Source organism: Rhineura floridana, chromosome 10 (assembly GCF_030035675.1).
Source record: "Rhineura floridana isolate rRhiFlo1 chromosome 10, rRhiFlo1.hap2, whole genome shotgun sequence".
NCBI classification, from domain to species: domain Eukaryota; kingdom Metazoa; phylum Chordata; class Lepidosauria; order Squamata; family Rhineuridae; genus Rhineura; species Rhineura floridana.
This window is the reverse complement of record NC_084489.1, coordinates 64,327,573-64,338,422: the sequence shown is the minus strand read 5'-3', so window position 1 is coordinate 64,338,422 and position 10,850 is coordinate 64,327,573. Positions and strand designations below refer to the sequence as shown.

The following is a 10,850-nucleotide window of genomic DNA, read 5'->3' as shown; positions in this document are numbered from 1 at the left end:
AAACATCCTACCTGACAACAAATGGAAGCTGCATTTTTCAGCTGACTTTGGTGTATTCAACAGGTCCCTCAAAAGTGACCTATGTCCACGCTTAACTCATTTTTGAATGTTTTTCAGGACATGGCAAGTTGTGTTCCAAAAATGACTTTTAAGTGATTGCAAGAGTGCATCAATGCACCACAGTTCCATGAAAATTCCATTCTAAGGAACTTTAGTACACAAATAAAAACTTATGTGACAATGATCCCTGCATGTTCCAATTTATGCTCCTAAAATAATAAAACTGATTTAAGCATTAAGGAATTGTCTCACCAACAGAAAACCCATTTTGGACCCACTGATATCTTCTCTAGTAATTCCTGCATCTTTCAATTGCTCTAGGTGCATCCCAGGTACAATTTCTGCTGGGGCTCCATATGTCAGCATCCACATCACTCATTCCAAAACGTGTTGTCAAATGTGTTAAACCTAGAAAACATGGTAGGGGCAAGCAAAGTGAAGGTGTGCCTGTGTGTGTGAGATCCCTTGTTCTTTTTCCACTGTAAGTACAGGGGAATGCTATTGTAGAGCAGCTGGCAGAGAAAATAATTTCTCAGGGTGGCGGTCTGTTGATGCCGACTTTTCCTCTTCTCCTCAAAATGCCCCTGGAAATAATTAGGGATGGAAAGGGGCATGGAAATCGCCAAAGTACATAGCATCATTCTATCACCTCATCCCCTAAAGAAAAGGGAAAAAAAGGGGGGGGGGAACAAAATTGCCCCTTTCAGCTCACCAAAAATCTCTCACACGTGCACTTACCAACATTTTTCTGCAGAATTTTGGTACAACCCTACCAAAAAGAGGTTTAAACTACTAGTTAACTACATTTTAGTAAAGCAAATTGGAAGTACTTTTGTACCTGCTCTAAAATAAACAGTTTCAACTAATGGTTTATAGCTACCCCCCTCCTGAAAATGTTAGTATTGTGTTTACCAGTGGTCTTAACGGACTGTTTTGTTGCAACTGCTGTGTAACTCTGTTGGCGTCTTGTAGGAAGGACATGGATTGTGGCTGCTGTGCCAGGAGACTGTGCTACACATTCGAGATTCACGGCAGGAAGTCACCACTTCGGCAGTTTTACAATATATGTGAGAACTTCCCTTCCCTTGTCTTTTTTTTCCTATTCTTTTTGATATTTAATAAACTAGCATACTTGACCCATCATAGACTGTGCTGTTTGCTTCCAAGTGACGGGATGGATCACACAACCTGTGGCTGAGGTATGCAGAACTCCTTGGGAGCAGGGCGTGTGTTCATAAATGTGAACAGTCATTTGTAAATAAATACAACTATAAACTAAAACTCCTTCAACAGTAAACACACAATGATTGTGCAGAGTTCCAAAAGGATATCTCCAAACTAAGTGGATGGGCAATAAGATGGCAAATGTGGTTTATAGCTAAGCTGATGGTAGAGCAAGGCACTCTGGCTAAAAAAACCCATTCAGTTCACATGGGAACTGTGTGGGCTGTAACTGCCAGGAAAGAGATTTTGGGCTTGTGGTGGATGTCTCAATGAAAATGTGAACCCTGGGTGTGTCGGCTGAGTGGTGACTAAGGTGAATTCCATTAGGCTTCATTAGAAAAGGAATTGAAACTAAAACTGACAATATTGTAATGCTTTTTTCACAAATCTATGGTGTAACCATAGCTGGAACTTATTTTTGTCACTGCACCACGAAAAGGATATATATCCAATTCAACCTTCCAAAATTTATATGGGGTCTCAAGACAGTCTCTTCCTGCCTCGTAAGACAAGCACTTATGAATCTTAACTAAAGTTCAATTGTATATTTATTTGTCTGGAGCTTTCTTTGTTGTTCATGTTTGTTATTTAAAAACATTTATAAACTGCTTGATAATATTTGATGGGCTGTTTTGACTGTTATTTTAAGTGTGGTTTAGTTCTATTTTTAATTAGCTGTATACTATAGCCAGCATGGATTTTTCACATTCCGCCATGTTAAATTGAAAATACCCCCCATACCATTTTTCTGCTTCCCATAAGCTAATTTCAGAACAAAATCTTGCAAAACTTAACAGTCCTGAACTCAGAAATGCTTGTTTAACAACCCTTTAAGTTTTCATGGCAATATACAAAACACTCAAGAGAATCTTTGTCTGAAACACAACTAAAGAAAATCCATAGGTGTTGGACTTTTTTCTGTCAGTGGCCTTAATTTGTTGAAATTATTTAAAAACCAGCCATGTTCACAATGTAAATCTAATCCTATTACTAACCTTGCCCCTTACTCTGACCTTCATCTTCTGCAGTTTAAAAGTTTTAAAAATGCATGGCTGATTTTTAATTAAGAAATTTAACATTGGAGTCTATGATCACAGCGGCATACTCAGTAAAAACAAACTGTGAGTGTTCTAAAAGCCAGATTAACAGCTGTTTGGCTTGGCTAATCAGGGGGTCACACCCACACCAGACCTTTATTCCACTTTAAACAGTCATGGCTTCCCCCAAAGAATCCTGGGATATGTAGTTTGTGAAAGGTGGTGAGCGTTCCCCTGACAACAGTCAGCCGCTCTTCCCAGAGAACTCTGAGGACTGTAGCTCCATGAGGGGATAGAGAATCTCCTAACTCTCAGCACCCTTCACAAACTACACTTCCCAGGATTCTTTGGGGGAAGCCATGACTGTTTAAAGTGAAATAAATGTCTGGTGTGGATGCAGCCAGGGACAAGCTTTGGTTTAAAATGGGGGGGGGGAGACTACATGTGTCTGCTGTAGAACAAAAAGTTGGGGACAACCGGGAAAAATAATACTGTTAATGTTTTCCTTTTGAAAGGAAAGAGGCTTTCCCTCTGCCCAGCGCCTACCCATCCAATCTCCTCCCCTCCCCCAGGTCAGTTTCACCTATCCTGAGCATGATTGCACAGGAGTAAATCCCACTGACGTCAATAAGCATGCAAACGCCCTCCCCCTTCACACAGGATACAAGTAAGAACGCTAACAAGCATGCAAAAGTGTCATTCTCCATCTTTGTAGATGCAGTCCTGATTGCAGGTGTTGCCACCACTCACCATATGCACAGAGGCACATGTCACCAAATTCTTCCAAGCTACACAGGAAACGGTTTGGACTGTGAAAGACCAACCCAAATTGTGTTTGCATTTTTACAAATTTGTAGAACAGTACAATATCTCAGAGGGGAAGTCAGGTCTCCTGCTCCCCAGGTGGATTCACTATAGCCACCCACTTTCTCTAAAGCAACATATTGTAATCAGTCGGATTTTACATCAGAACTGTAGTTTCAGATTCAACCCAAAATAGAAATGGAATATAACCTCCAGCTTGAAACACAAAAGGCTGTATTCACAATTGTACGTTGACCAATAAAAAGGCTTTGAAATTAATAAAAATTAAATTGATTTCTAGGATGAATAATGAGAGAATAATTTTCTAGGTTAGATTCTCTAGAAACAGTAGTAACACAGGGAAGAAAGAAAGTAAGAAGAACACCAACAAACATACAAAAAATGTAATTCTCCATTTTTGGAGATGAAGCCGATTGCAGGTGTTGCCACCACACGCCATATGCTCAGAGGCACATTACTAAATTCTTCCAAGCTATATAGGAAGCGGTTTGGATTGTGAAAGACCAACCCAAATTGTTTGCATTTTTACAATAATTTGTAGAGCAGTACAATATCTCAGAGAGGTCTCTTGCTCCCTTGGTGTATTCGCTATAGCCGCCCAATTTCTCTGTTTTTTAAAGTTTGATAGAAATATCTGTTGCCTATAGGTACGTCGTTGAACTACAAGGGTTTTTTTTTTGCCTTTTAGTGAATTACACACTGTGGTTAACTCTCAAATTTATTTACAGGTTTAAGATATGTTTTATACACCTCAATTTACAAAAGAGGGAAACCAGAGATAAAGCATATTACAATGGGGGGGATGTTTTCTGCATAATTAAAACAAAATCTTTATTGTTTTTTAAAAGGGGCTAAGCATGCTGTATTTGCACACATCCTTTACTGCATATTACTACAGAAGAATATACTTGTAATGTGTCAGCATACCAGCTTGGTATTCTGCTTAAAAAAACAGTCTTAAGGTCCCGCCCTATCTTACTAGGTTGACTGAATAGAAAAAGCAAGAAAAAGTTGCAATGAAATATTGGATTTGCTGAAAGAGAATTCCCTTCCTATTCAAGAATAATTACACTATCAGTGGTATTCCCCGCAAAATGCCATGTTAGCGCTAGTGTTATCAAGTTCGTTGTCAACGTTCTTCCATTTTGCCCTACTGATTGGCACAATTTTTTAAAAATACCTTTTTTGAATGTGAAATGGGTTAAAGTTGTGAGAACGATCCACCAATTGTTTCCCACCCCATCCCAATTCTAACATTTCAGAAAGTGCTTGGACACATTTTATTTGAAGTATTTGGGTAGCATTATGGGCTGGAGGGATTGAACGTTTCAAACACAAAAATGTGTTTATTGCCAAAAATGGGCTGCAACTTAAAGGGACAAGAGGAGTAATCCAAGTACTCTTTGACTGATCAATACCTGCCCTCTTATAAAATTGACAGGGCTCTCAAATAGCCATATATAACCTCATTTTAAAAATCCAACAGTATGGACAGCCGCTTCAGAGCAATGCTGTCACATCCCCATACCACCCAAAAATGGGAAATATTTTCAGAGGAGGCAATGCAGTTCTTCTTAGCCATGGCAATTCCACCTACCATCCGCACTAAGTTCTTCATCATGGTCTAAAAAGCATCCAAACAGAGTATTCTAAAGGCATTTCTGCCCATCTATTGCGCTCAAGGATTCCAACACCCTTGCATTTATATAAAGACTAGTGGGGGGAAGAGTAGCTCTGTTACAGCGATGCCAGGTCCCAGCTTCCAGGAGTCCATTATGACCTGCTAAATAAAATCTGCTGTCTCTTCTGAATAATGAGTGAAGGCTTTACCAACTACCCCCTGGAAATAAACCAGATGGAAGTGTCATTCCTCTGCAACTTGTAAATCCTGCAGCATTTCAAGGTATCTCAAGCCACAAGACTGAACATAGCAGGCAGATATACTTCCAGTGAACATGGAGCAATTAGCATGGGATTACATGTTAAGAACACATATTCAACCTTCGGTATTTGAGGTTTCCAAACAAACTAGAATGAACCCTGAGATCATATGTCTAATATCTGTGGGAACTTGATTTGCTCTTGCGCCGCTTTCTAAGCAAAAGGCAAAAATTAGGTAAAATGTAACAAAAGCTCACAAGACAAATTGTTTATCCTTAAGAAATGTGATTATTACCACATGTGCATCCAAAAGAAAAGAAAGCTACGCTGCATAAGGAGACTACTGCATTCTTGCAAGTAATCAGTTAGAACGCCTGACAAGGAAGTTTATCATCTCACTTCTAGTTTTTTCCCCTCTAAAACAATTTGAATTTCTTTGGCATCCAAAGTCTCATAGGTCAGCAACGCTTCTGCTAAATTCTTGTGTTCTTTTGAACGGTTCTTCAATATATTCTTTGCCCGCTCATATGATTCCTATCACAGAAAAACACATAAGACAAATTTACAACAAAACTGGCAATCAAAGACATATATTCTAAAAACTGTTTCAAGATCAACCACCTGATCTAAACTTTACAATAAATCCACAAATATTCATACTGTATTTGGCCTATATCCATATATTCATTGCAAAAGGTACAAGGTGGGTTCCTCAAAGATGTTTCAATTTAAAGAGTAAGAAACCCAAGGGATGGAAGGAAAAATGAAGGTATTCAAAAATATGTGAATATGAAAAAATACTATTAGCAGCAAGCTTCTGGAAGTAAGCTCTATTACTAATAAGTGGTTATAGAAGTTTGTTATGAAACAACCTGTTTTATAGATCTTAACTGGGCGATGAACTAAATAAGAACAGATATGGGATGGTATTTCACTCAGAGTATACCAAATGAAATTAACAGACCTAACTTAGCCATGTTCATTTATTTCAATGGGCCTACTCTGAGTAAAACCACCTATGGTTTACTAGATAAATACACAAAACCCAAGAGAAACAAACAATTATTCACCCAATATTGATTCCAACTATTCCATGAATGGGAGAACCACAGTTTTTCCTTACCTTTAAAAGAAATCTTATTTCTTGTTCAATTGCAGACTGGGTTTCCGGACTAAGTTTCCATGTATCCGTGTAGGTCATAACACCAAGCTTATAAAAAAAAGAAAAGAGATTGAGACACAAGAGGAGGAACTTATTTCTGTAGCACTTTTCAAGGCATAAAGAGCATTGCAATTGTTATGTAATTTAACATCCCAACATCCTGCAACTGCAACATCCACTGTACTGCAACAGGCCTCCTAGGTGTTTCATGTTTAAGAGGCTACAGGTATTATTCATGCACAGAAGTGCCCTACCATCCTATCACAAGTTAATGGTTAATCAGTAGGGGAGAGAAAGATTGACAGTGCAATTCTATTCACGTCTACTCAGAAATAAGTTCCATTGACGTCAACTGGGCTTACTCCCAGATAAGTGTATATATATGATTGCAGCTCAAGTAACCTGTAATACATTTCAGTGGAATGCCCTATAATCCTATAAAATTATAGTTTTTGTGAATTTTTAATGATCCTTTAACTCACTACCCTTTTAAAAGCTTGCAAATAACTTTTCACTCTTGGGCATCTAAGAAAAATTCCACTATTCAAAATGACTGCCAGCAAGGGGCAGATGAGGAGAAAAAGGGATTTAAATAATGAGCATCATCTCCCCAATACATGCAAGGAAATGCTTACAACAGGCATCAGTAATAAAGTATTTCTGGTGCTTGCCCAAGCTCTTCCTGTGGTATAGAGCACTTTTCAGGTCCCCAGAGGTTGTTGGACTGCACCTCCCACCATCCTTGGCCATTGGCTAAACTGGCTGGGATTAATGGGAGTTGTAGTCCAACAACATCCAGGGACCCAAGATTGAAGAACAGTGGTATAGAGCAACAATGTGCTTGGCAAGATCACCTTATATTACTTGGCAGACCCCACCCCCACCCCATTTGATATGAGATTAACATGATGGCATAATACATCAGTTGTTACAGGGCTCACTGAAAGGGTCAGATAGCCAAAATGCACCATATTCCCTCACACAGTTGATTTGCATAACCTCCAATGAAAGACGACAAAGTCTCTGCTTCTTATTATACTTGTTATATACCAATCATGGTGTTCTTATGTTTGGAAATCTGTCAGACTGAGTTTGTTACATATACATTCCATTTTATAGTTTGCCATAACCTACAGACTCAAAAGCAGATAACAGCAATTTAAGATCAGATCCCAAGAAGGACTCACAATCAATGTGAGAGTTACTGAAAGAGAAACATGAGATATTGAGATCTTACCTTTTCACTCATTCCAAACTTAGTCACCATTAGCTTTGCTATTTTAGTAGCATTGTCAAAATCACTAGAAGCACCTAGATAAAGAAAAAAGTATTCTAATTTAATTAGGACATGAAGTTAAAACATACATTTTAAGTACTCACATTGTTTCTTTCTGTTTCTCCTGACCTGTTGTGATGTGCTCACTCCCAAATATGAGTTCTTCTGCAACTCTTCCTCCCATATTAACATCCATCTGTGCAAGCAGCTGGGACCTAGTTTCACTCCATCTGTCATTTTCAGGCAGCAAAGACACCTTTTAATACAAAATTACATGAGCATAGATTAAAGTTTGCAAAAACAACAAATTACATTTTATAACTGCTAGTTGTTTTGATCAGCTTCAGAGATGAGGTACAGGATACAAGAATCAGAATCGTAGAGTTGGAAGGGGCCTATAAGGCCATCAAGTCCAACCCCCTGTTCAACGCAGGAATCTAAATTAGAGTATACCCAACAGGTGCCTGTCCAGTTGCCTCTTGAATGCATCCAGTGCTGGAGAGCCCACCACCTCCCTAGGTAATTGGTTCCATTGTTGTACTGCTCCAATAAGGACATTTTTCCTGATGTTCAGTCGAAATCTGGCTTCCTGCAACGTGAGCCCATTATTCCGTGTCCTGCACTCTGGGATTATCGAAAAGAGATCCTGGCCCTCCTCTCCCCTCAGTCTTTTCTTCTCAAGGCTAAACATGCCCAGTTCTTTCTTTCTTTCCTCTTAGGGCTTTGTTTCTAGTCCCCGATTATCCTTGCTGTCCTCCTCTGAACCTGTTAGTTACATTTATACCCTGCCTTTCTTTCACCATGTAACCAAAGGCAGCATACATGTGGTTCCCAGGCAGTCTCCCATCCAGGCACTGACCAGACCCAGACCTCCTTAGCTTCAGCAAGGTGGTGGCCTCATGTGCCTTCAGGCCATAGCCTGGGATCCTTCTTAAAGTGCAGTGTCCAGAACTGGGCCCAGTACTCAAGATGAGACCTAATAAGTGCCAAATAAGAGGGGAGCCAATACTTCATGTGATTTGGAAACTATACTTGTTAATACAGCCTAAAATAGCATTTGCCTTTTTTGCAGCCACATCAGTTAGCTCATATTCAGCTTGTGATCAACAACAAACCCAAGATCCTTCTCGCATGTAGTATTGCTGAGCCATGTATCCCCCATCTTATAACTGTGCATTTGGTTTCTTTTTCCTAGGTGTAAACCTTTGCACTTATTCCTGTTAAATTTCATTCTGTTGTTTTCAGCCCAATGCTGCAGCCTATCAAGATCCATTTGAATTTTGTTTCTGTCTTCTAGGGTACTAGATATCCCTCCCAATTTTGTATCATCTGCAGATTTGATAAGCATTCCCTACACCTTCTCATCCAAGTCATTAATAAAAATGTTGAAGAACACTGGGCCCAGGACCGAGCCCTGCATTACCCTACTTGTTACCTCTCCCCAGTTTGAGAAGGAACCATTGATAAGCACTCTTTAAAGTCATTATTCAATAGAGATATTGGTCGATAATTTTTTGTTTTAGTTAAATCTTGCTCCTCTTTAGGTATTAATGTTATATTAGCATTTTTCCAACTATCCGGTATCTTTCCCTCTTGCAAAATAAGATTCATTGTAGACTGTAAAGGTAGTAAGAGTTCTTCCTCCAAACATTTATAATACATTGCAGATAACCTAATTTAATTTTGTTTATAGCTTCAGATATCTCTCTTGACATAATAGGGCTATTAATAGCTTGTCTCTGAAAGTCTGTAATTTTAGGCAAATTCTGTTTAGATATATACTCTTCTATTTTTTCAGATGGAATTTCCTGACATTTGTACAATGTTGAATAATATTGATGAAAAATCTTTTTAATTTTTACATTATCTGTCAACGTCTCATCTCCTTCTTGTATCTTTAAAATGATATTTTTTTGACGTTCTTTTCTTAATTTATATGCTAACCATTTCCCAGGTTTATTTGCAAATTCAAAAGTCCTTTGTTTAGCAAAATTTAGTTTTCTTTCAATTTCTCTAACTGTCAGCATTGATACTTGCTTCTGTAACATTTTGATTTGATTTACAATAGAAACTTTAGTTGGATTCTTTTTCAATTCTTCCTCTTTTTGTTTTATTTCTTCCAAAATTAATTGCATTTTCTGTTGTTTCTTTTTTTTTAATTCAGAGTTACATTTAATAAGATATCCCCTCATAAATGCCTTACTTGTATCCCAAACGATATTTTCACTTGTTCCTTTATGTAAATTATGTTCAAAAAACTCTTTTAATTTCTTCTTACATTCTTGTACTACTTTGTCATTCTGTAATAAAGATTCATTTAGTCTCCATCTAAATCCAAGATTTTTCTTTTTTAAAGTTAATATCACAGGGTTATGATCCGAAAAAGTTTTTGGTAATATATCCATTTTAAAAGTGTCCTTCGCTAAAATTTTAGACATCCAAATCATATCAATCCTTGAGAATGTTTTGTGTCTTTCTGAAAAATAAGTAAATTCCTTTGCATTATCATTTATATATCTCCAGGTATCCACCAATTCTAAATGTTCCATCAGTTCAAAGCAAATCTTCGGTAATTTACCCTGTGTCTCTTTGATATTTTTTTCAGAAAGCCTATCAATTTTTGGTGAGATTACCCCATTCCAATCACCCATAACGCACCAATGGTCATATGAAAACTCTGACAATTTTTCCATAAGTCCTGTGTAAAACCTTGTTTTATCTTCATTGGGGGCATAGATACCCACTATCAAAATGTTTGTACCCTGTAGAGTAATTTCAACCCCCACAAATCTACCACTATCATCCAGTAATACCAATTTAGGAAGCAATTGTGGGTTAATGTAGAGAACAACTCCATTTTTTTTTTTGGTCCAGCCGAAATAAATTCTTCACCCAAATTTTTACAAATCAAATATTTGGAATCTTTCTTCTTAATATGAGTTTCTTGTAAACAAATTATATCCAATTTTAATTTTTTCAAATAATGAAACACTTTCTTTCTCTTCTGCGCCGTATTGGCTCCATTTATATTCCAAGTTAGATATTTGTAATCCATCTTTAAGCGTGTATTTTAAAATGTGCCTGATGCTCCTTTTAATCCATCATCTTCCTTCCCTTCCTCTGCATATCTTTGTTGACTTTGTTCCCCAGGAATTATATCCATATCTTTGAGTTTATCTTCATCCATATCTTTTGAAGCTTTTCTCAAGAAGTCCCTTGCTTTTTGAACAGTATTCAATCTATATTTCTGTTGTCTGAATGTAAAGATCCTTCTGGAACATCCCATCTAAATTGAATTTTGCGTTGCTTAAGTTTCTCTGTAAGGAAAGCATATTCTTTTCTCTTACGTAAAAGTCTAATAGGAATTTCTTTCATCACCAGTATT

General features: G+C 37.7%; 1 protein-coding gene across 2 annotated transcripts in view; it reads right to left on the bottom strand.

Moving 5' to 3' along the window:
• Nucleotides 1–3,851: 3,851 nt before the first annotated feature.
• Nucleotides 3,852–10,850, bottom strand: part of YME1L1 (YME1 like 1 ATPase) — a 35,313-nt gene continuing 28,314 nt past the window's right edge. For both annotated transcript variants that reach the window (XM_061586683.1, XM_061586684.1), the window contains exons 16-19: nucleotides 7,595–7,721; nucleotides 7,427–7,500; nucleotides 6,151–6,237; nucleotides 3,852–5,561 (exon numbers count right to left, since the gene is read on the bottom strand). In XM_061586683.1, the coding sequence (XP_061442667.1) occupies nucleotides 5,418–5,561; nucleotides 6,151–6,237; nucleotides 7,427–7,500; nucleotides 7,595–7,721 (432 nt within the window). In that variant the 3' untranslated portion in view covers nucleotides 3,852–5,417. The remainder of the gene's footprint in view (nucleotides 5,562–6,150; nucleotides 6,238–7,426; nucleotides 7,501–7,594; nucleotides 7,722–10,850) is intronic.